Source organism: Protomyctophum bolini (genome assembly GCF_963924005.1).
Source record: "Protomyctophum bolini genome assembly, chromosome: 18".
Lineage (NCBI taxonomy): Eukaryota > Metazoa > Chordata > Actinopteri > Myctophiformes > Myctophidae > Protomyctophum > Protomyctophum bolini.
The window spans coordinates 4434278-4461078 of NC_137879.1; the positions used below are offsets into that span (position 1 = coordinate 4434278).

At 43.0% G+C, this 26801-nt stretch overlaps 2 protein-coding genes across 2 annotated transcripts in view; both read right to left on the bottom strand.

Annotated features, from left to right (window-relative positions):
- Window positions 1–7981: 7981 nt before the first annotated feature.
- The window catches only part of LOC308333053 (uncharacterized protein), a gene marked incomplete at its 3' end in the record, with an annotated part of 91708 nt that continues 72888 nt past the window's right edge, over window positions 7982–26801 (bottom strand). Inside the window, exons 2-4 of the mRNA XM_080789250.1 lie at window positions 11752–12064; window positions 9428–9633; window positions 7982–8110 (exon numbers count right to left, since the gene is read on the bottom strand). Coding sequence (XP_080645376.1) covers window positions 7982–8110; window positions 9428–9633; window positions 11752–12046 — 630 coding nt within the window. The 5' untranslated portion in view covers window positions 12047–12064. The remainder of the gene's footprint in view (window positions 8111–9427; window positions 9634–11751; window positions 12065–26801) is intronic.
- Window positions 17254–26801, bottom strand: part of rnf157 (ring finger protein 157) — a 46354-nt gene continuing 36806 nt past the window's right edge. The window contains exons 20-21 of the mRNA XM_080789251.1: window positions 25269–25379; window positions 17254–20591 (exon numbers count right to left, since the gene is read on the bottom strand). Of these exons, the coding sequence (XP_080645377.1) occupies window positions 20440–20591; window positions 25269–25379 (263 nt within the window). The 3' untranslated portion in view covers window positions 17254–20439. The remainder of the gene's footprint in view (window positions 20592–25268; window positions 25380–26801) is intronic.

Below are 26801 nucleotides of genomic sequence, written 5' to 3' on the forward strand. Positions count from 1 at the left end.
CAATTTGTGGCCTTATTTACATTATACAATACATGTAGAATTGTGTTAGCATAATGCATTAGGTATAGTAACGGCGTCCGCCGTTACAACGAGTGGTCATGTGGTAAGTTAGACCTTGCTTACTACCAAAGTCTTTGCTACAAACTTTACAAGTAAAGGGCTTTTCCCTGTATGAGTGATCATGTGATCTTTTAGATGACTGTTATTTTTAAAGCCTTTGCTACAAACGTTACAAGTAAAGGGCCTTTCCCCTGTATGAGTCCTCATGTGCTCTTTAAGTTTACTTTTTTTAACAAAGCATTTGCTACAAACTGTACAAGGAAAGGGCATGTCCCCTGTATGCATCCTCATGTGTGTCTTAAGAGTACCCACTTGAGCAAAGCTTTTGTTACAGACTTTACAAGTAAATGTTTTTTCTCCTGTATGAGTCCTCATGTGCACTTTTAGATAAGATTCAATACCAAAGCCTTTGCTACAAACTTTACAAGTAAATGGTCTTTCCATTTCCCCAATATGACTGGTCATGTGGTAAGTTAGACGTTGCTTCTTATTAAAGCCTTTGCTACAAACTTTACAAGTATGGGGCCTTTCCCCTGTATGAGTGTGCATGTGCTCTTTTAGATGACTGTTATTTTTAAAGCCTTTGCTACAAATGTTACAAGTAAAGGGCCTTTCCCCTGTATGAGACATGATGTGCTCTTTTAGTTTACATTTACTACCATAGCATTTGCTACAAACTGGACAAGCAAAGGGCCTTAATCCTGTATGAGTCCTCATGTGAAATTTTAGACTTCTCATGTCTGACATGCCTTTGCTACAAACTTTACAAGTAAATGGTTTTTCCACTTTATGAGTGCTCATGTGAAGTTTTAGATTACCTTTTTGAACAAAGCCTATGCTACAAACTTTACACGTAAAGGGCTTTTCCCCTGTATGACTTCTCATGTGAATTTTTAGTTCACTGTTTTTATTAAAGCCTTTGCTACAAACTTTGCAAGTAATTGGCTTTTCCCCTGTATGAGTACTCATGTGGCAAGTTAGACCATGCTTAACAGCAAAGCCTTTGCTACAAACATTACAAGTAAATGGTTTTTCCCCTGTATGAGTCCTCATGTGGTAAGTTAGAGCACCCATTTGACTAAAGCCTTTGCTACAAACTTTACAAGTAAATGGTTTTTCCCCTGTATGAGTCCTCATGTGCTGGATAAGATATGCCTTCGTATTACACATTCTGCCACACTCTGTGCAAAGAAACATTTTCTTCCCTGTGTGACTCCTAATGGAATCAGTTTGTTTTGTTGTTTTCAGGTCCTGGGACAGCTTGTCGTTCAACGACCAGGCTTGACCTTTAACATTTTGTGTCTTGTGTGATGTCGGTGTGTTTAAATCTGATGGACCTTCCCTGGTCTCCTCTAACTCACCACTGTCTTCAGTGTCAGATTTATTGTCTGATTCAGAAGAGTTTAAAGACAGGAGCTGGTTATCACTAGTTGGCTCCCACTCATCACTGTCAGATGCATTGTCTGATTCAGAAGAATGTAAAGAGAGGAGCTGGTTACCACCAGTTGGTTGTGATGTTCCACAGTCCTCTACATCAGCTTGTGTATTCATGTGTTGAGTTGAAGTGCTGGCTAGAGGCTCTGTCTCTCTGCCTTCATCATCATCATCATCATCCTCCACTGATCTTTGAAGTAGCTTCTGTTTAATCTGTAAAGACTCTGGTTCCTCCTGCATCAGACTGGACCTCCTCTCCTGATGTTCAGGGGAAAGCTCTTCTTTAGGCAAAAGATAAAATGAAAGAAATCCATTAAATGTTGAACTTAACATTTTCCATGCAGTGTTTCCTCTGTTGTACTTACAAGGAAGTAAACACTTAAGACAAACATTTCCTCCAAATACCACGGGAAATGCAAGCCATGGTGATGCTCGTTCTTAACGAGCATGATGGCAGACCTTCCCACGGTTTTGAGCTCCTTGCTACATTTACAAAGCCAACGTGTACATGAGCGTTTAAGATTTAAAAACTAAAGTGCTCACCTCCGGGGCCACGGATGTTAGAATTTTGCACAGGTGGGTATTAGCTAGCCTGGCTAATAAGCCAGACTAATATCACACAACACTGTCGCGGGATATTCCATTTCCCCCATATGAGTGAGTGTCGAGCGGCCAAGGCAATAAATGAGTAGAGACCAGTCCAGGGCACCTTCAATAGGCTTTATTTCTTCCATTTTTTCCTCAATCACTTTGACAGTCATATTCAAGACAACCTGTCATCACTCGGTTTAGAGACAACTGACTGCCTTTTATAGGGTGGGAACCCATTACCTGGTTAGCCCATACCATTCCACAGGTAACAATATTGCCCACTCTTAGAATCACACAATGCCATTTTATATAAACCTACTACATGTGTAGTAATGTAGTAGGTAATGCAGTAGGCAATACCTATTCACAGTTAGCATTTAGCATAGAAATATATACACAACACATACATGATTACATTCAATATAGTCCATCCCAACTATAAAACTATATAGTTTACAGAGGGAACACCACCCTGAGAGGAGGATGAGAACGAACAGAAGTAAGTTTAGACATCAGAGATTTACATTCCTTCTTCACAAGTCTTCTCATTATACTGGTCAATTACAAAGTATGCTGTCCTATTTATTCCTAAACCAATGTGCCTTATATCTGTTTATTTGTAGGTGTATGAGGAGATCCGCCACTTCAACGAATCACCGACAACGCAGTGTCCCACTGCATAACCCTTAGCTTCAATAAATGCATTTGTTACAATTTGTGGCGTTATTTACATTATACCATACATGTAGAATTGTGTTAGCATAATGCATTAGGTATAGTAACGGCGTCCGCCGTTACAACGAGTGGTCATGTGGTAAGTGAGACCTTGCTTACTACCAAAGTCTTTGCTACAAACTTTACAAGTAAAGGGCTTTTCCCTGTATGAGTGATCATGTGATCTTTTAGATGACTGTTATTTTTGAAGCCTTTGCTACAAACGTTACAAGTAAAGGGCCTTTCTCCTGTATGAGTCCTCATGTGCTCTTTAAGTTTACTTTTTTTAACAAAGCATTTGCTACAAACTGTACAAGTAAATGGTTTTTCTCCTGTATGAGTCCTCATGTGCACTTTTAGATAAGTTTCAATACCAAAGCCTTTGCTACAAACTTTACAAGTAAATGGTTTTTCCACTTCCCCAATATGACTGGTCATGTGGTAAGTTATACGTTGCTTCTTATCAAAGCCTTTGCTACAAACTTTACAAGTATAGGGCCTTTCCCCTGTATGAGTGCGCATGTGGTAAGTTAGACCATTATTACTACCAAAGCCTTTACTACAAACTTTACAAGTAAATGGTTTTTCTATTTCCCCCATATGAGTGGTCATGTGGTAAGTTAGACCATTATTACTACCAAAGCCTTTACTACAAACTTTACAAGTAAATGGTTTTTCTATTTCCCCCATATGAGTGGTCATGTGGTAAGTTAGACCATTATTACTACCAAAGCCTTTACTACAAACTTTACAAGTAAATGGTCTTTCCATTTCCCCAACTATGACTGGTCATGTGGTAAGTTAGACGTTGCTTCTTATCAAAGCCTTTGCTACAAACTTTACAAGTATAGGGCCTTTCCCCTGTATGAGTGCGCATGTGCTCTTTTAGATGACTGTTATTTTTAAAGCCTTTGCTACAAACTTTACAAGTAAAGGGCCTTTCCCCTGTATGAGACCTGATGTGCTCTTTTAGTTTCCATTTACTAACAAAGCATTTGCTACAAACTGGACAAGCAAAGGGCCTTAATCCTGTATGAGTCCTCATGTGTTTTTTTAGACTTCTCATTTCTGACATGCCTTTGCTACAAACTTTACAAGTAAATGGTTTTTCCCCTTTATGAGTGCTCATGTGGTAAGTTAGAGCACCCTGTAGTTTAAAGCCTTTGCTACAAACTTTACAAGTAAATGGTTTTTCCCCTGTATGAGTCCTCATGTGCTGGATAAGATATGCCTTCGCATTACACATTCTGCCACACTCTGTGCAAAGAAACATTTTCTTCCCAGTGTGACTCCTAATGGAATCAGTTTGTTTTGTTGTTTTCAGGTCCTGGGACAGCTTGTCGTTCAACGACCAGGCTTGACCTTTCACATTTTGTGTCTTGTGTGATGTCGGTGTGTTTAAATCTGATGGACCTTCCCTGGTCTCCTCTAACTCATCACTGTCTTCAGTGTCAGATTTATTGTCTGATTCAGAAGAGTTTAAAGACAGGAGCTGGTTATCACTAGTTGGCTCCCACTCATCACTGTCAGATGCATTGTTTGATTCAGAAGAGTGTAAAGAGAGGAACTGGTTACCACCAGTTGGTTGAGATGTTCCACAGTCCTCTACATCAGCTTGTGTATTCATGTGTTGAGTTGAAGTGCTGACTAGAGGCTCTGCCTCTCTGCCTTCATCATCATCATTTTTCACTGCAAGTAATGTCAATGTTGACCCGTCATCCTCCACTGATCTGTGAAGTAGCTTCTGTTTAATCTGTAAAGACTCTGGTTCCTCCTGGACCAGACTGGACCTCCTCTCCTGATGTTCAGGCTCTTCTTTAGGCAAAAGAAAGAAATCCATTAAATGTTGAACTTAACATTTTCCATGCAGTGTTTCCTCTGTTGTACTACAAGGAAGTAAACACTTCCTCCAAATACCACGGGAAATGTTAGCTATGGAGGATGGTGATTAGGCATGTGGAAAATAATCGATACATATCGATACATCGATTATGACGTGCGCGATGCGAGTGAATGGGTTCATTCACTGTGTATCGGTAAAATTGACGGGTGAAATCTCGATGCATCGTTCGCAGAGTTCTTGCATCGGTAAAATCCGTGGTTGCACCGTTTTTTCATGGTAAATTTCACCCTATCCTGTGTTTCCGAGGCGCATTCAACGTACCATCAGAAAAGGAAGGGGAAAAAAAGGTCTCTCGCAGCGCACACACAGGGCGCGTTCGGAAAAAGCGCACTGAGCCCACTGTGCAGTGCAAACTAATAGGAGAGTATGCTCCGGTGTGGTATTTCCGAACACGCCCACAGTCAGTGAACAGAAGCTACCGTACGACGGTGCAGTCAGAGTAGACACGTTGAGACAACAAACAGCCTCAGACTATAAAGAGCACCCGCGACTAACAGAAGCATTAAACAAGAAGCACCACCTTTACTCTTTAGCTTTATAAAATAGCTGTCAGAGTAGCTTTGTCTGTCGATCAGTTGACTTTTCACTGTAGCGCTGCGTGCTGGACTGCTGGTAATGATCCACACTCCACAGCTGTGCTTGCTGATTATCCGACGCAAAACTGCGTCGCGATCATCATCAATTTGTAATTAAAGAAAGCTTCTGCAGTCTGCACACACGTGTACAACAACAACAACGCCACAGCAGGGTGTACTGCTTGTGTTTAAAGTCGTTTACAACGTTTTCACAACTTTCCACTGTCCAGCTTTCCCCTGCTGTTCTCTGGGATAGAAGCCTTATTTATAATCTGCAGCAAGACGGTGTCGCACGCCTAAAATTGCAGATCCACAAGCTCACAGCGGGGCGTGGATGAGACGCGTTGTGAGCTTGTACATCTGCTATGTATTTATAACGTTAATAATACATGCAGGCCAGGGTCTTCAATGTTTTTCAGGTCAAGCCAAGGACCACTTAGCTTAGCGTGAGAGATCAAGTAGGGACCCCCACTATACATAGGCAATTATATTATAAAACTGTTGCAGATTAAACTAGACAGACTTGTTTGACAGCACTACAAGTGTGACCTGTAATTTTTGTTTTGTTTATTTGTTTCTTTTCTATTTATATGTTGGTAACATTAATTGATGAACGATAGGCTATTACATTTTAATCTCTTGAACCCTCTATCAGAGGCGGAAAGTTCTTATAACGGCAGGGGGTTCATGCAGCCACGCCCCCTCTCTCCTCCCCCCCCCCCCCCCCCAGCGGTGGAAAAAAAACGAGTTTTTATTTTTCGGTTGGTACCTTATTTACAGTTTGTTAATGAACACAGTGTTTCAGTTCACAACGAAGAACACATTAAATTGTTTCAGCAACATTTCAACATGATCAATGATAAACAGTGGGTTCAGTCGCGCCTTTGCCAAAATGCCAGGGGGTTCAGTCGCGCCTCTGAACCCACGGAGTTTCCGCCCCTGCCCTCTATACTCAAAACCTCAAATTGACCTTTGAGATATAATAATTATACTATAGCCTATGATTATTAGTAATCTAACAATTCCACAATAACCAGCAAAGAGCAGACCCTTTGTTTACTTACAGAATTCTATAAGTTGGGTTGTTTGAGATGCAGAGCTATAATACTAACCTACAGTAAAACAATAAATTGCTTTGAATTTAAATGTAATGCATTTTTACATGTTTTGGGAAATGAATAGAGCTTTAATATAAATCCGAATTGAATCGCCATCAAATCGCATCGTATTGGTAGAGAGTAGTGGCGGCCGGTGACATTTGTCCTAGGGAGGGCGCTATAACAAAATCAAGAAAACATGCACTAGGTATCATAGATTAAATATCTACTGAGGGAGCCTGTCTAAAGTTTATTAAATATATCTACTAAGGGAGCCTGTCTAAGGTTTATTAAATACATCAAAATGTAACAAAAGGTTCATATAGGGTTAAAGAAACAAACCTGAGACAGAAGGACCAGTGCCATAAAAAAGTGCAATGGCTCAAAGCCACATGACCTTGCTACAGTGGCTTTAACATTAACAAAAAAATAAACAAAACGTCCTTATAAAAGAACCCTCAAAGCCATGACTCTGCCACCTTATGGCTTAATTTTTACTTTTTGTACATACATTTGTGATGATTACATCAGGTTTGTCTGGACCCAGCTCTTTAATTCTTATTTTTTCTTGCAGTGTCCTTCTCTCAAATGGTGTTTTCTGCAGTGATTTCACAGAGTTTTATTTTTCCTCTTATTTTTCCATTATGCAAGTGAATTAAACTATTATTATATTGACTTTACCTGGCTCCATTCATCTGTCTCATCCCTCGTTTTTTTAGCATATGTTGTTGTGGCTGTAAACCCTATGTCAAACTGTGCTGTAATGTGTATGCTGCCCCCAAGTGTTTTGTGGTGTGAATAACGTCATGGTGGTGCGGCGCACCAGCGCCCCCTATGGACGCACCGCCACTGGTAGAGAGGTGAATCGTATCGTATCGCAATGTCCAGAATTGAATCGCCGTCAAATCGCATCGGTAGAGGGGTGAATCGTATCGCCAGGAGATTCCATGTATCGCTAAAATATCGTATCGCTGGCAGTGCATCGAGATGCGTATCGAATCGTGAGATGAGACAAGATTCACATGCCTAATTGGTGATACTCGTTCTTAACGAGCCTGATGGCAGACCTTCCCACTGTTTTGAGCGCCTACGTTTACAAAGCTAACGTGTACATGATCGTTCAGATTAAAAATCTAAAGTGCTCACTAAAGTTGGGCGATATAGCAAAATGATCCCATCGCCCATCGTCTGGCCCAAAATCGCCGATAGACGATCCACAAGCTCTCAACACGCCGCTGACGCGACGCGTTGAGAGCCCGCAGACGCGCCTGTCTCTGCAGCTTCGTTTGCAACGCGTTGAGAGCTTGTAGATCTGTCTGTTTTTGCAGCGCTGGTGTTCGTTCAGGTTGTCAATAACATAATACAGGCGGAGATGAAGTGGAGTTTAATCAGTGTGTTGAACCAGCAGCAACAAGCCAACACCACCACAAGCCTGTTGTGTTAGCTTGTTGCTAATGATTTGTCACTCCCGTCTTTTTTACTTCACGGGTCGCTCATTGGGTTGTGATGAGACACGAGACAGCAGTGTGCATTCTGGTGTGACTGTATATTATTAAACTGCATGGGTCGGGAGCTGTCCGGACTCCGGAGCGTAAACAACATGTAGGCTACAGTACATTAGCCTCCTTCAGTCCCAGCCAGGCAGCCTGAGTCAGTCCACTGAGCCCAGAGTGAGCGTGTGTGAGCGGTGCGCTGTTCCCCCGTTCCCCGACCCCGGTGCTGCTGTTGCTGGGACTCTGGGAGCATACCATTATAACGAGGAGGGGGTTTCCACTTTCCACCCGGCTGTTACGTCGTTGCTGGCCCAAATTGATTCGCATTTAGCTCACACTTTGATTATTTTGCTGTATAGGTTAATATTATTTTGCCAAAGACAAATCGCCGCGAAAAATTGCCTAATAAAAATAAGCGGTGATTGGACTCGAACTGGCCGGCGGTGGGATTAGAATTCTAACATCCGTGGCTCCTGGGTGAGCACTCTATATTTTAAATCTGAATGTTTATGTAGACTTAAATGTTGTAAATGTAGCAAGGTGCCCAAAACAGGCTGCAGTAGCGTCATGACAGTCATGTTTCAGGGCTAGGAGAAACAAAATCAACTCGATCAACTTTAACGTCATTCTCATTCATCCACGATCTGTATTCTACGAGGTATGACCATCATGCCTGCGGTGACAAGCTAACTAACTAACAGACGGGAAATGTATGTTTTCATTAGTAAATGCAACCTGCGGTCACAATAATATCGATTAGCATCTTTGTGACAGGCCTAAACATTGTCCTCTTCCTCCCCACACACACAGGAACCGTTTGGACGTGGGTTTTGACATACAATCATTTTAGAGATATTCAAATGTTTTCCTTACACATAAGATCGGTATCGGTCGATCGTGAGAAAAACAATCTGTGATGGGATCGGTCCCAAATAAACCTGATCAGAGCACCCCTACTGAAGGGGCAAAACGTTCTAGCCTTAACAGCCCATACATCCAAAAAGAAAAGTCCCATCGAAATGCATTAAGCTCACATTGCCACTCACTCACTCCAAAACATTTTGTTTTGTTTCTGAACCCACCCCCGTCTGACCTAGAATAATGTATGGGCTGCTATAGTATGACTTTTAGACTTGAATTAATTAGTGATGCTTATTTTTGAGGGGCGCTATATACAGGTTTAAATGTTTGTTTTTTGTTAAATGTTTGTTTTAAAAACGCCATTGACAAAGGGAAAATCATATTGTCCCTCATTACGTCATATTGTCTCTTTATTGTTGATGGCATCTAATGCTTGTGTTGGAGTTAGACTTGAATTATATTAGCGCCCCTCACTTCACACGGGTGTGATTTTTATTTTTTACCTGAGAGAGTGTGGCACCTTGTCTTCCCATGTAGTAATGTCAATGTTGACACATCAACCTCCTCTTCCATGTTCTCCTCTTTAATGTGTGTAGGTTGTGGTTCCTCCTTGACCAGACTGGACCTCCTCTCCTCATGTTGTGGTTCCTCCTGGACCAGACTGGACCTCCTCTCCTCATCTTGTGGTTCCTCCTTGACCAGACTGGACCTCCTCTCCTCATATTGTGGTTCCTCCTGGACCAGACTGGACCTCCTCTCCTCATCTTGTGGTTCCTCCTTGACCAGACTGGACCTGCTCTCCTCATGTTGTGGTTCCTCCTGGACCAGACTGGACCTGCTCTCCTCATGTTGTGGTTCCTCCTGGACCAGACTGGACCTCCTCTCCTCATGTTCAGGGGAAACCTCTTTACACACAGACACAAGGAGAGAAGAAACCTCTTTACACACAGACACAAGGAGAGAAGAAACCTCTTTACACACAGACACAAGGAGAGAAGAAACCTCTTTACACACAGACACAAGGAGGAGAGTAGCCCCTTCCGGGACCCTCGTTTACCTTTTCTGAATTTTGGACAGCGGTAGCCTAGGGTCCCTCATCAGTTATTCCACTCTCCATAGGACGCAGATTTACATACTCTCTGTTCACGGAGACCTGTGCCGCCACTCTAGTGTTGGCCAAGCTTGTTTTTCATAAAAATCCACCGTAGACATGTTCTGAGCTACTTTCTGTCAAGACATCCTCTGCAGGTGATTCTTTTTCAAGGTGTTGCAGTTTGGAAGCACTCGTTTTTGTTAATGGGTCGCGCTGCTGCCTCCTGCATTATGTGCAAATTCGAAACAGGTGGTACGCAGGGCTGTGCAGTGACATACGACAAGTGCTTCCAAACTCCAGCACTTGAAAAAGAATCACCTGCACAGAAATTCAACAAGAAAGCATGCAGACATAACAGAACCATCTAAATACTACAACATGAAGTCATAACAGAACCGTCTAAATACTACAACATGAAGTCACAACAGAACCGTCTAAATACTACAACATGCAGAGGAGAAGTCATAACAGAACCATCTAAACACTACAGCATGCAGAGGAGAAATCATAACAGAACCATCTAAACAAACACTACAGCATGCACAGGAGAAGTCATAACAGAACCATCTAAACACTACAGCATGCAGAGGAGAAGTCATAACAGAACCATCTAAACAAACACTACAGCATGCACAGGAGAAGTCATAACAGAACCATCTAAACACTACAGCATGCAGAGGAGAAGTCATAACAGAACCATCTAAACAAACACTACAGCATGCACAGGAGAAGTCATAACAGAACCATCTAAACACTACAGCATGCAGAGGAGAAGTCATAACGGAACCATCTAAACAAACACTACAGCATGCACAGGAGAAGTCATAACAGAACCATCTAAACAAACACTACAGCATGCACAGGAGAAGTCATAACAGAACCATCTAAACACTACAACATGCACAGGAGAAGTCATAACAGAACCATCTAAACACTACAGCATGCAGAGGAGAAGTCATAACAGAACCATCTAAATACTACAGCATGCAGAGGAGAAGTCATAACAGAACCATCTAAATACTACAGCATGCAGAGGAGAAGTCATAACGGAACCATCTAAACACTACAGCATGCAGAGGAGAAGTCATAACAGAACCATCTAAATACTACAGCATGCAGAGGAGAAGTCATAACAGAACCATCTAAACACTACAGCATGCAGAGGAGAAGTCATAACAGAACCATCTAAACACTACAACATGCAGAGGAGAAGTCATAACAGAACCATCTAAACACTACAGCATGCAGAGGAGAAGTCATAACAGAACCATCTAAACACTACAGCATGCAGAGGAGAAGTCATAACAGAACCATCTAAATACTACAACATGCAGAGGAGAAGTCATAACAGAACCATCTAAACAAACACTACAGCATGCAGAGGAGAAGTCATAACAGAACCATCTAGCCGTTCATGAATGGAATTCATTTTCTTGACCTCCGTCAGCTCTCTCTCTCTCTCTCTCTCTCTCTCTCTCTCTCACAACAGCGCCCCTACTGGTACTCATACTGGTTCTCACACATGCATATATGTGCATGGGTTAACGTCAGATACATATAGGTGAACGTCACGGACATTGCTGGTTTTTGCACCACTCTTCGCACACGTTCCCATTGTCTCCTATAGCTGTGTTATGCATCTTTGAAACATCTCACAAACACTCAAGCGACGGCGCGGGTCTCCGTGAACATAGAGCAGTAGGCTATGTAAATCTGCGTCCTATGGAGTGGAATAACCGATGATGGACCCTAGGCTACCGCCGTTCAAAATTCAGAAAAGGTAACCGAGGGACCTGAAAGAAGCTAGGAGGAGAGAAGAGCTATAGCATCAGCACAACTACTCAAAAGTCAAAATGCTTTTCTAAACGTATGACATTTATTCTCCCATTTGTTGATTTTGTCGGCTTAACATTAACAAACGGTTACAAACCTGGTATGTATAATATGACTTGTGGCTGTAAAAGGACGTCCAGAAGTTTGTCTTGTCTCTTCAGCAGAGTTTCTAGTGTCTCCATCTCTCTCTGGAAGAGGCTGAACATGAATCCTGCAGCAGTGCTGAGGCGCTCCAACACAAACACTCTGACAGGCTTCATCTGACCAGCATCACTCTGCTGTTTATCCAAAACACACAACATCTCCTCTCCCACCGACGTCAGGTGTTCATTTATCGACAGCCTCAGCCTCAGAGAGTCCGTTTGACGCATTCTACCTCGTTTGTAAGACATTTTTCACCACGCTGATTTCTTTGTTCCTCGCCGCCATGAAAAATAACACGCAGCAGGGGAACGTGGTTCACGCGCATGCGCAATAGCAGCAGCTTCTGCTTTACGGCAGGTGGCAACCATAGCAACCAGTTTTTGGTGCATTACCGCCATCTTCTGACCCAAATCTTGGACCTAGTAAAATCTATCTTCTATAATCAAATCCCTCTTCCAACCATTGACCAATTGATACGCGATTAATGGCACTGCTCAAAAAATATTATATCTAGTCCCATTCAAATATACTGTATATGAACACCAAATTATGTACAGTGTGCGTACAGCGATACCCATCGTTTTTTTCATTTTTTCATTTTTTTAAAATCCTCAAAAATGAAAAACGGCGTGCTATAGTATGCTGTACGATATGGGCTATAGCCCACGGTCCAAAATGATGAGAAACGAGGATAACTTTTTTTTCCAAAATTTCAAAAAACATGGGCTATAACCCATCGTTTTTTTCATTTTTTATTTTTTTTCAAATCCTTAAAAATGATGAAAAACGGCGCGCTATAGTATGCCGTACGATATGGGCTATAGCCCATGGTCCAAAATGATGAGAAACGAGGATAACTTTTTTTTTCAAAATTTCAAAAAACATGGGCTATAACCCATCGTTTTTGTCATTTCGTCATTTTTTTCAAATCTTCAAAAATGATGAAAAACGGCGCGCTATAGTATGCCGTACGATATGGGCTATAGCCCACGGTCCAAAATGATGAGAAACGAGGCTAATTTTTTTTTCCCAAAATTTCAAAAAACATGGGCTATAACCCATCGTTTTTTTCATTTTTTCATTTTTTCCAAATCCTCAAAAATGATGAAAAACGGCGTGCTATAGTATGCCATACGATATGGGCTATAGCCCATGGTCCAAAATGATGAGAAACAAGGATAACCTTTTTTTTCAAAATTTCAAAAAACATGGGCTATAACCCATCGTTTTTTTCATTTTTTCATTTTTTTCAAATCCTCAAAAAGTGCTATAGTATGCCGTACGATATGGGCTATAGACCATGGTCCAAAATGATGAGAAACGAGGATAACTTTTTTTTTCAAAATTTCAAAAAACATGGGCTATAACCCATCGTTTTTGTAAAATTGCGGAATTGCGGAATTGCGGAACATATAATATGTTGCCTAGGGCCTCAAAAGGCCTAGAACCGGCACTGATGGTGGGGGGGTAGGACCAAGGGATTTGGGATTTGTTTATAAACATTTTGGTATTTGTTTATAAACATTTGTGATTTGTTTATAAACATTTGTGATTTATTTATAAACATTTTGGGATTTGTTTATAAACATTTGGGATTTGTTTACAAACATTTGGGATTTGTTTATAAACATTTGGGATTTGTAAGTCTCATGGGGGGGGTAGGACCACTACCAGTTTACCTGTAGTAAGTCTCATGGTCGGGGGGGTAGGACCAAGGGATTTGGGATTTGTTTATAAACATTTTGGTATTTGTTTATAAACATTTGTGATTTGTTTATAAACATTTGTGATTTGTTTATAAACATTTGTGATTTGTTTATAAACATTTTGGGCTCTGTATAATATGTTGCCTAGGGCCTCAAAAGGCCTAGAACCGGCACTGCTAATCAGTCTGGTGTCAGAGGCGTTGAATTGCCCGGTGTTGGGTGAAATCACCCCTCAGCTAAACACCTGCCCTGTGTGCCACTTCCCTGTGGGGTGCAATACATTGATTAGACATACCAACAGTCCTATATATACAGTCATTACTTCAACAGCACAGTCGCTCCCCGACACGCGGGTTAAAATTAACCCCTGCTGCGGGTTTAAAACATGTGCTGCGGGTTAAAACTAGCCTATATGCTGCGGGTTTAAAATCACCCGTGGCTCCTGACATGTGCTGCGGGTTCAAAGTAACGCGTGGCGGGTTAAATACAGTATCACCGTGCCAGTGTGCGGTTAGGGTTTTGGTTTTGGGTATAGGGTCTCGGACTCATGACTGCATAGGACTGTTGGTAGGCCTATAACCAAGGAAAGGAAAGGTACTATGTTTACCCAGGGTAACTGGACTAAAGGTAATATGTTTACCCAGGGTAACTGGACTAAAGGTACTATGTTTACCCAGGGTAACTGGACTAAAGGTAATATGTTTACCCAGGGTAACTGGACTAAAGGTACTATGTTTACCCAGGGTAACTGGACTAAAGGTACTATATGTTTACCCAGGGTAACTGGACTAAAGGTACTATGTTTACCCAGGGTAACTGGACTAAAGGTAATATGTTTACCCAGGGTAACTGGACTAAAGGTAATATGTTTACCCAGGGTAACTGGACTAAAGGTACTATATGTTTACCCAGGGTAACTGGACTAAAGGTACTATGTTTACCCAGGGTAACTGGACTAAAGGTAATATGTTTACCCAGGGTAACTGGACTAAAGGTACTATGTTTACCCAGGGTAACTGGACTAAAGGTACTATATGTTTACCCAGGGTAACTGGACTAAAGGTACTATGTTTACCCAGGGTAATTGGACTATAAGCTCAAGAACTTGTTTACAGCCTGCAGTACAGGAAAGGTGCAATTTGTGTACTTTTGTGTAATTTTGGCACTGCATGGGCAAGTGTGGTTGGCTCGATAGAGACACACAGGGACTGCAAAGTTCACGTCCCCAAATGAGACAGCATCCCCACTTCTGGTCCGTTAGAACAGGGGTTATCAATCCGTGGTGGGTCGCGACCCACCACGGGGTTGCACTGACAGCGGCATATACCGTGCGACCCCTTCAATTTGAGATTTACAATTTACAGCACTTTTGAATCTGTGATGGAGTTTATTATAGTACATTGTGGGTTGTATATTCAGATGGCCTGGTATAGGCTATTATGTGACATTGAAAAGGACAGATCAAACATATGGGAAACTTTATTAGAACACAAAAACAGTATTTTCTGAAGCCTCTCATAGGGATTGCACTGACAGCAGCACTACGCCGTTGCAGTACACATGTAGTAAGTAGCCTATAATTAGGATGGGATTTATCCCACAAAAAAGCATGTTTGCAACAAACGTTTAAAAAGTCTGCATTTGCGGTGCCCCCTATGGATGAAAATGGAATTGCTTTGGGCTCTCGGAGGTAAAATGCTGAGGTATAGTCATACAGTACTGTGTGTGTGTGTGTGTGTGTGTGTGTGTGACGTGTGTGTGACATGTGTGTGCACGTGCGCGTGCACTCACACACACCTATGCCTGTAACGGCATGTGTCCTGTGTGTGTGTGTGTGTGTAAACCATGAACTTAATGTTCACATATCATCCCCTTTATAGTAAAACAACACAACAAATATAACAAAGAACATGGACGACAATGTGAGCCTGCATATTTATACCCAGAAATGATACGACTAAATTCACAACATGAGGAGAACAAAAGGTTTTTTTTTTCAAGCCATTCAATCAGGACGGGCCGGGCCGGTTCCGGCGAGCCGCCCCGCGTCCGAAACGGTTGAGAAATGACAGTTACCGTGTGGCGGTCCCTCTACTGTATCCTCTACTGTACTGTACTGTACTGTACTTTCAATGTGCTGTACTGGCACACCCGAAATCATCATAATATAATATAAAAACTGTGTTTGTGTGTGTTAGGTTGCACACATGGAAAAACAACCATGCTGTTTTCGTTCGTGCTCATACCCAGACACCCAGCCACACAGACACACACACACACAGCTCCGTTTGGCCAGGGAGTGGTTCATTGCACCACTCAAAAAAATGTACATGACAAGTTGGGCTGATATGACAGTGAATGGACATGAAACATGTTTTTGAATTTTGCACTATACCTCCACACAGACAATGTCCCCCCCACCCCCCGGCCCCCTGCGGTGGGGAACCTACTGTCCTTTATACAAATCTACTGGATGGATATGATCCTGCATAACAGCAATCACAGACCACATATACAGAACGGATACAAGCAGCCAATTAATGCACATCCATGGTTGATCAAAGTTTATATTATCCAGAGATTTGATTTGAGCGTTGTATAGACAAAATAAAAATAACGGCGGGAACCCCCTTTTGGTGTTAGCATTATGTTATGCTTTAGCTATTGAAAAATAGCAGATCTACAAGCTCACAGGAGCTCATAGGTCTGCTATTTTTTGAAAAGATCGAAGAACGACTGACATAGAAACATAGTTTTTTCAGAAAACTGTCTGGATGTAGAAGATATATTTTTAATCTGATCTCAGGTCAGAATGGGACAGAATGTATCATAGGCGTATTACAGCCTGGGTTCCGTCCAGCCTGCTTCGCTGCATCGTTCCGTCAATCTGTAACTTTTGTCACTCAAAGATTCACGGAATGCAGAGATTCAGGCTGGCTATCATAATAGGCTGTGGTTATTGCTGTATTCTTTTGTTTTGTTTCATGATATGGACGTCAATAATTAAATAATACTGCCATTCTAAGCAGGGGTCGGGTGTAGTGGTACTTTTAGAAGTGGGAGAGCGCATCGATACCACGTTTGTTCTTGGAATGAGTCGATATGGAGATTCCTGGCCGATATACCGATACAGCTGGACAGTGAGTGACACACACATGCACCTCTCAGCTGTGCTAATGAAGTACTGCAGATGTTTAACAATAATGTAACTCTTGAGAGCATACACAGTGACACAAAATTGACCATTTGGTTTTCATTTTACATTCTCAAGAGATACAGATCTAGAAGGGTCCATTCGGTTACAAACTCTCCATCGGTCAGCTCAGGGGAGCGAGCAAGCGAGCGCGACACAATAGGCAGTTTTACATCCCATAGCCCGAGGGGGATGGTAGACTGTAATAAGGGCCTTTTCTCGCCCCCAACATCGTTTTTATTGTGTCTGAACACAGCTTTGATGGATGTGTTCTGCCCCATCAAACAAAATGTTTGGTCAAACCATAATATGGGCTTCCATTGTAAATGCATTGGAGCGGCCATTATACACAGACACAAGAAATGTGTCTTGAATGTGTGAACGCAGCCCAGTAAGTCCACCCCCTCCTGGTGATGCGGCCATCTTGGAAACTAAAACACAATATAAACATTGGGAGAGAGGTGGGTGCAGGGGCCGAGAAAGGCCCTTATTGGCTGAGATACAAGCAGCCTCTGTTTGACTGGAATTTTCGCAATAAAAGGACGCTGGGGGGAGGTGGGGGGGAAGAAGCCATTTCATGACATCTTTAATAACAGTTAATTGTTCTGAGAGGGGTTGAAGGGGTGGGGTGGGAGGGGGGGTTAATGGGTAACAGGAAAAAAACAAACAGAAAACAACAACGCATGTTGTCGGTACATTCCTCATCTCCTCGTCGACCGCCTCCCTCTCCTGTCACTGAACATTTTGGCCAGACTTTGGCCATGCAGGTCCCATATATCCCACTCCCTCGACCTCATTTCAGTCAGAGTTTTAAGTCTGCCTGTTGTTTTGGCGTGCATTCCCAAGTCCACCTTTTAGAGCAGGTTGGCGTTTTGGGTTCGTTTGTGGTAAAACGAGTCCACCGTCTTCCGGGCAGGTTGGCGTTAGAAGAAGAAGAAGAAGAAGGAGGGACGTCAGTGGAACATGGCGGGTGGTCATGGAGTGAGAACGGCAGAAAAAGCTGCATCATGCAACGCGCCGCACGGCCGCCGCGTGCCACCGGAAAACAGCCCGTCTAACAAGGTCTAAACTAAAGCACAGTTTCTCAGTGTGGGTGCCGTGAGGGACACCCTAGGGTGCCGTATAAGTCTGTGACGCAAGCCCAGGGGTGCAGCAGAACACTTATCACTTCAGTTTAACCATGTAGACCGATCTGTGAGTTTTGCACTGTTCTTGATGCGTTCTTTTTTTTTTAAATCTAGTACACACAAAGTACTCTTCACCAAAAAATAGCAGATCTATACAAGCTTGTACTTCCGACTATTTTTGAAGAATGTTCCCGCCCCGGAGAATGGGCATGCCGATGTTGAAGTGGTTAAACGCCCAAAGTAAAAAGAAAAACCACGTTCTGTCCTATAATTGGAAAACGGATATTGTCTGAAGTTTTCCTCGTGACGTATTGGATCTTAGAGCGTAACATTTCACATATTTTCGTAGCGTACAATATGACTTCGTTCCTACTCTCACCTATGGTCATGAAGTGTGGGTCATGACTGAAAAAATAAGGTCGTGAATACAAGTGGCCCAAAATGAGTTTTCTTCTACGGGTGGGCAGACCAAGGATCACGTCCCACTGGGAGGAGACCCCGGGGCAGACCAAGGACCACGTCCCACTGGGAGGAGACCCTGGGGCAGACCAAGGACCACGTCCCACTGGGAGGAGACCCTGGGGCAGACCAAGGACCACGTCCCACTGGGAGGAGACCCCCAGGGCAGACCAAGGATCACGTCCCACTGGGAGGAGACCCCCGGGGCAGACCAAGGACCACGTCCCACTGGGAGGAGACCTCAGGGCAGACCAAGGACCACGTCCCACTGGGAGGAGACCCCCGGGGCAGACCAAGGCGCAGTTTCGAGGAAACACATCGACTCACTGGCCTTGGAACATCTCGGGATCCCCCCAGGAGGAAGTCACTAATGTTGCCCCCACGACCCGACTACGGATAAGTGGTTGAAGATGGATGGACGATATGACATAAGGTTCTAGAAATCAACACTGTTATTCAGGTGGTGCCATGGGTGATAAAAGTTATTTACAGGGGTGACCCTGAGGGGTGACCCTGAGGGGTGACCCTGAGCCAAACGGCTTGGAGAAGCCCTGCTCTATATATAGATCGGTGGGTTTTTCCGGTGCTGCAGAGACACCATGACGTGCGTCTAAAACCAGGCGTTCGGTTAGTTCTGGCGTTGCCCCGACTCGCTCAGTCGGACACCGTTCAAAACAACAAATCACAGACACAGAGATATAATTATTCATATTAAATCCGATTGCCAAAACACAGTATAGCCCCTGTTAGACTGTTTGGCTGCTAACACACAAAGAGGGGGTGACCAGACAGTCGCGTCAAGAGGCGTCAAGAAAACGGCTAGAACCCATTTAGGAACCTCTTTTGGTGTTTTAAGCATACGTTATACTTTATCTATTTAAAAAAGTAGCACATCTACAAGCTCATAGCGCGGCTACGAGCTCGTAGATCTGCTATTTTAGAATAATGCGGCGCAAATCTTTGAATATATATTCTTTCAAAGCGAACGATTTTAACTCAAATCTTGAGCTTCTGTCCTTGGAACTACATATTTTCAGATGGGGGTCGGCGGCCAAATACAGATAATTCTGGGGGTCCTTGACCTGAGAAAGGTTGAGCACCACTGATATAGAAAGGTAGGTTTTTCAGAAAACCGATTTTAGAAGCCATTTAAAAAAAAAAAACTAAAATCTGCCTCAGGTCTAAAGTTTAAACAGCTGGTGGATGGACCTAGTGCGTGGCTTCAACTTGTAGTGGGGGCAAAAAAATGATAATAAATGAAATGCTTTTTGCCCTACAAGTTAAAGCCGTGCTGTTTAAAAACCCAGAAGAGACTCATTTTCTCGGCGCCTCTGTCGGCGTGACGGTCTGGTTCTACTCCTAGAGAGGAGAAGAAAAGAGAAAAGGAAGGGGAGGAGGAGGAGGAGGAGCAAGCACGCCTCATCGAAAAGGTACACGGCCCGCTAAAACACAGCTGTCCTTGCTCAAACCAATTAGGGTGTTTTTTTGTTCATTGTCGATAAGTAAAACGCACAGATTTAAAAGAGTCACACACCCCTGTCGGTCGGACAGACGGACGGACAGACGGACGCACGGGCGGACGGACGGACGGTCGCCGCCGGTCGCCATGTCACGACACGGAAGCGAAAAGCGAAGAGTCCTGCACCACCGGCGCGTCAGAGAGACGATTGGTGGGTTCTGGGAGGAGAGCGGCAGATGTAAGCTGGCCGTCGCGCAAGTCGTCGGCGGAAGTGGAGCATTTTCTCCATCCACCAGCTGTCTAAAAAACCCGGCCGACAGCCGAAACTGTCGGCAGCGCAAAGCGGGTTTCCGCTCTGGTGTGGCAGTACCCTCTGAGAGACAACCCTTCCGTTGCGCGCGCTCTCTCTCTCTCTCTCTCTCTCTCTCTCCGGCAGCAGAGCAGCAGCAGCAGCCTTGGGTTCATGTCTTGGGGAGGAGATGCTTTGTCTTTATAGGGAGACGGAGGAACGAAGCCAAAACCAGCCTTTTTTTCCCCACCAGGTCATCAGCGATGCAGCAATATGGCAGGTTTACGGACCTCTGTGTGTGTGTGTGCCTGTATACTGGCGCGTGTGTGCGTGCGTGTGTGTGTGTGTGTGTGTGTATATGTGTGTGCGTGCGTGCCTGTGTGTGTGTGTGTGCGTGCATATAGCGGGCTACACGATGAGCGGTCCGCGGCGGGGATGCTTGGGACTCTGGCCGTCCCTCGACTCCGCCCCCAGCTCCTCCAGGTTGATGTTAGTGGTGGAGACGTGGTGGGGGCGGGGCTCCACCACGGGCCTGTTGTAACCGCCGACGTACATCAGTCCTGAGAGAGACAGAGAGAGACAGAGAGAGACAGAGAGAGAGAGAGAGAGACAGAGAGACACAGAGAGAGAGAGACAGAGAGAGAGAGAGAGAGGAGACAGAGAGAGAGAGAGAGAGAGAGAGAGAGACAGAGAGGGATAGACGAATAAAAGGGAGAGAAAGAATGAAAGAGGAAGTCAGAAAGAGAGAGGCAGAATACAGTACATAATATCCCTCTGCTTGTTGCTAAACGGGACATTGTCGCCCTCTAGGGGACAAGCAGTGTAAGCGCACCCCTCTTGGACGAGGCGGCTGAATTTCACACATCCGGAAGGTTCTCAAAAATTGGGGTCTCCCTGCAGGGACCCGCCTGGGTTCCTTGAGCTCTTAAAAGGTCTGTACCTTGAGCTCTGTACCTACTCTGAGAGTGTACAACCCTTACGGGTCCGTTTGGTTCCATTTGTACCCTCTCAGAGTCACTGAGGAGGTCCATCAAATTAAATAGAGGTTTGAGAACCACTGCAGGAATATAGGAAGTCTTCCTACTGAGTTATTTCAAAGGATCCTTGGCTAATAAATACATTTATGCATCCACAACACATTATACTTTCCCTATATATATATATATATATATATATAACTAAGATTTTAATACATTAATAATTTTAGAAATCGTAGTACGACTTTCACTCTAAGCAAGTTGATGTCCATGTGTGGTTCTTCAGCCCTATGGAATGTTTGAAATGCATGTGCTAATAATAAACAACTTAATACTATACTTCCTATACGGTTAATATGAGCATCAAAGCAATTATGTTAAATACTGTTTTATTTATTATCACAAATCCATAGGGCTGGACCACACATGGAAGTACAGTATGACGATGACATCATCAACTTTGCGATAGGAGTTTTGACCCTATTTGACCTATTTCACTAGTGAGTGAAAGAATAACTATTTCTCAAATGAATACAATATTTAAGGTAGGCTACTTTTAATGAATTATAGTTATAGAGGGCAATTATAATAACGCATTTGGAGGCATATATGTCTTATTAGCCAGGGATCCTTTTAACATTTATTTTGACAAAAAAAAAACAATCAGGTTTACACTATAGCTCTGGTCCATAGCCCTAATGCTGATTATGCCCTGCATTAAGGCTATGGGTCTACACATACATTTACCCTCAGAAGGACCTCAATGGAAATAAGGTTTGTGTTTTATTCCTTTTGACAGATCATGTACAGATACATGTTCTATTCCTTCTGACAGATCATGTACAGATACATGTTCTATTCCTTTTGACAGATCATGTACAGATACATGTTCTATTCCTTTTGACAGATCATGTACAGATACATGTTCATGTGGATGAATTCCATTCCTGTCAGTAAAAATATGATTTATCGGTCGATTGATCAAAGAATACATCAATCAACAGATCATGGGTTCAGAATGGGCCTTTTTGTGATTTGATTTGATTTACTGGATAATAATAATAATAATAAATAAAAAAAGATCTCACTGTGGCAAATACTGTACTTTTTTAATTTAACATTTTGAGCCTACAATAAAATACAGTTTATAGGAGAGAAACGTATTTCCATTGAAGTCAGCTTTCAGGAAAGTATGACCAGCAAGTTAGAAGCTTTTTAGATTAGACAGTTTTTTTTACAATTTTGCAAAACATATTCCATAATTTTCGTAAAATATTCTACAATTTTGAAAAATATTCTACAATTTTGTCAAATATTCTACAATTTTGTCAAATATATTCTTCAATTTTGTAAATTATTCTACAATTTTGTAACATATTTTTGGTCAGAAGTATAGGCTTGGATCCAGAAAAGGGTTTACTGGTCTAGCCAAATCAAAATGTCTGAAATAAATTCTAAAGTGCACAATAGATCAGTGCAATTGCAATAAAACCAAGTTGTCTTCTTTTAAATGAAAATGCTTTGGTGTTGTGTAAGAATGGGGTTGTAATTCTACGCATTCTTAGCATGAATTACAACAAGTATGTGATGCTTTATATGAGTAGGGGTGAAATGATTAATCCAATAACCAATAGGAAATTAATCCAATAAAATTAAATTAAAAATTGCTTTGTTTTTGAATAAAAATATGGTGTATGTAGGGCATCCACTTCTAGTAATTTTTACTAGTTGACTAGTTGCCTACAATATAATCTATAATCTACCTGATCTTGAGGCCTACAAAAAATATACATTTTAAACGTTTTATATTCTTTTCATAAATGAATTCCCTACTTGTTCATACAGGTGTGTTGCACTGAAGTTGTGAAAATACTGTGGAAGGGTTATCATATAATAATTCACTTATATTGATCCTATAAACAATTGAATAGCCTGGTATGGTTTTGCCCACTCAATCCATAATTAATGTTCCAATTTTGGAGCTCTGGCTCATATGGACTAAGAACCAAAAAGAAGTGAACTGAAACAACCAGTGGAAAAGGGAGAGGTTCCCACCCGACAGTGACAATAAATCAGCTAGTGGAACTATAGTGGTTAAAGCACAAGAGTTAGTTATTAGTCCCCACGTTTAGGCAACACCTAATCCACCTAATCTCTAAACCTAGCTGACTCAGTGGTTTTCAACCAGTGGTCCTTGAGAGTTAGATCTTTTGAAGTGTAAAATGAAACCATTTCATTTCACGCTCTCAAAAGTTAACATTACAAGAAGTGTAGAGAATGTAGAAGAACTGTTTTTTTGTTGTTATTTTCAGCATGCAAAGAATACATTTTAGTCGACTGAATCAACTGTAGAATTAGTTGACTAAAACTAGACCAACACTAAAACATTCCAGGTGACTAAAATGTTACTGAAACTAAATGAAAACTATTGAAGAGACTAATGACTGAAAACTAAAAATCAAGTGTTATTAGCCAAAAACAACCACACTGGATATGAAAAAAAGGTTGAAAACCACTGCGTCTCTAAATCTCTAAAATCTATCATCTAACTCTATACATGACTCTCTCTCTCTCCATCGTACCTAGTCCTCAATGTTGACCGGACACGAGTCCACATCTGACAGAGAGAGAGAGAGAGAGAGAGAGAGAGAGTGAGCACAAACCCAGAGGGGTGGGGGTGGGGGGGGGGGTTGGTGAGGAGGAGGAGAGAACACACAGAGGACAACATCCAGGGAGAACACGCACGTACGTACGTACGTACGCACGCACGCACGCAACACAGGATGAAGACATGGTGATGGAGGAGGACAATGAGAGATAACGCAACTTATTTTTACAGCAGAGCTTCTCAAAAATGGACTTCTGGATTCTGGGGATTCTGTTGAGAAAACAGGCTTGAAAGGTTCACTTCTGTGGTCTCTAACATTACACCTATAGCTACATGTTTAAGCATTTATTTCATATTTACATGTCGATTTCAGCTCTGACACTTATTTCAGACATGCTCTAGTACGTGAAGAGTCTGCCTGTGCTATGAACTAATTTTGGATTAAAAAAGAAAAAAAGTTGGTGAAAAGCTGGAGGTTGCGCGATGGCAGGCTCTCAGTCAAATCTGGTCACACATGTGTTAATATCAGAATATTGATATATTATTTATTTCAGTTGTTACAGTTTCAAACATGCAAACACGACCCGTTTCAAATACTTCAGTCTAAATTAGTAGCTTAATGACTAGTATTAAAATGTTATCGTCTTTTTTTTAATGTCCAATGCATTTCTATTTAGTTCATAACAAGTTAACATAACTATAATTAAAGGCATTTGAACGGCATTTGAAATTAAATAATTAAATAATTTACCATTTTCCAATTAAAATATATTTTCAGGATTTCAATTAAAATATACCAAAAGATAGCCGATCTACAAGCAGGGGGTGGGTGGGGGGGGGGGGGGGGGGGGGGGGTGTAGAATGGAGGGATGGATGGAAGGAAGGGTTGCAGGGATGTTTTGGCAAAGCGGCTCAGAGCTGACATACACACTGACCATGGACACACACACACACACACACACACACACATTGACCATGAACACATGACATCTCTCACGTCCGCGCACGCACACACACTCAAAACATCATGCAGACAGAAGCATATATACACCGACACACCGACACACACACACACACACACACACACACACACACACACACACACACACACACACCACAGCTCAGTTCACTGGGGGGGCAGGAGAGGAACAACAACAACAACAACAAAGAAGCACCACCACAACAACACCAACAGAAAAGGAATGACGAACGACTGAGGAAGGCCTAAATAAGGCTGAAGTCTATGGACTCTGTGTAGAGTCTCTGGACTCTGTGTAGAGTCTCTGGACTGTGTAGAGTCTCTGGACTCTGTGGAGCTGCACTCTGAGTCCACAAGTCTATGGACTCTGTGTAGAGCTGCACTCTGAGTCCCCATTTCTCTTTGTCATTTAGATATCGATGGATTGAAAAAGGAACTTATTCCGTTTGCCCTTCCAGCTAACTGTGCATGCTGCAGGGAGAGTCCTGGAACAGCAACACTATATGAAACCTCTCTTGTTTCTGACTGGCATATACTGACAGTTGTACTCATAATTATCCTATTATAATTATCCTAACGCTTTTCCCAATCTTCCTCCTCCCTCCCCCCTCCTCCCTCCCCCCTCCCCTCCTCAGCACTCATTGGTCCATGTTGTTTTTTTTGCTCAACTCACCGGCGAATCGGCTGTCGGGAGCCTGCTCATTATCCAGCCCCAAAGAGGGCGTGTCACAGAGGGCGACGCCCTGATTGTTATTGGCCAACTCTGGACACCTGCTCCGCCCACCTGCAAGCGAGGGCAAAGGTCAAACAAGAGCAGCCAGGCACAGCAGGGAGGGAGGGGGGGAGGGGGGGGGGATCTCAAACGGGTCCAGGGGTGACGTTGGAGGTGGTATAAATAAAGGGGGCGGGGCGGTCATGCTGGAACGGCAAAATAACACCCGCTTTGAATGTTATCAATCGATATTAATCACCAATATGTTCCTTATCAGGACATGCAATGAAGCAATATGGACATTTCCTATACTGTATTATTCTACGGTGAGGAGGCGACTAAAGGCTCATACATAGTCTGGATTTTCGGTGGTGAGGTGACCACCGAACTACAACATGACGTCACTGAGGTGCCCACTGAACTACAACATGACGTCACTGAGGTGACCACCGAACTACAACATGACGTCACTGAGGTGACCACCGAACTACAACATGACGTCACTGAGGTGACCACCGAACTACAACATGACGTCACTGAGGTGACCACCGAACTACAACATGACGTCACTGAGCCACGGTGAAGAGCAAACCACCGCCACCGCTCCAGCCCTTCTCTCTGTTTTTTTACTCACCACCGCTCAACGTTATTTCAGCTCCGGTGGTCAGCTCACCACCGGAGTGGTGGTCACCTCACCACCGGAGCGGTGGTCAGCTCACCACCGGAGCGGTGGTCACCTCACCACCGGAGCGGTGGTCAGCTCACCACCGGAGCGGTGGTCAGCTCACCACCGGAGCGGTGGTCAGCTCACCACCGGAGTGGTGGTCGCCTCACCACCGGAGCGGTGGTCACCTCACCACCGGAGCGGTGGTCACCTCACCACCGAAAATCCAGACTATGAATGAGCCTTTAGAAACACGGAAGTGAAATGACTGCCGCAGGCGTGAAAACATCGTGAAAACTGTGCTATACAACAACTTTACGCTTTACGTTTGCTCTTTTATGTGAACGGTTAGTACTGAGGTTAGAGTTAGGATTAGATGTATAGGGTTAGTAATAGAGTTAGTAGACGGAGCCAAACGTGACGTCGGACAAAGGCTGACAACAACGTTAGTGATAATTATGTAGTAAATGTCCAAATCGTCTCCATTGCACATGGTCTTGATAAGGGGCTGATGACGGAGATTAAATCATCTGATAACATCAGAAACCGCTAATAACAGCCCAATAATGCGTTCCTCTCTAATGCAGTGCTTCTTCCTAAAAATTAACTATAGTATAACTTAATATTTGTTCAGCTCAGTATAATGTCCACTTCTTTCACCAGCACAAAACCTTCTCATCTCTTCATGTGAGAATGGTCCAGTGAAGGAAAAAAAAGACAGTCCATTGTGGGTGTATTTCTCTCTATCACACTATCACTAAACACAGGTGAAATTTACCCAAACACCTGCCTGTAGGAAAAACCAGGGATGTTGACGGGGAAACAAACCT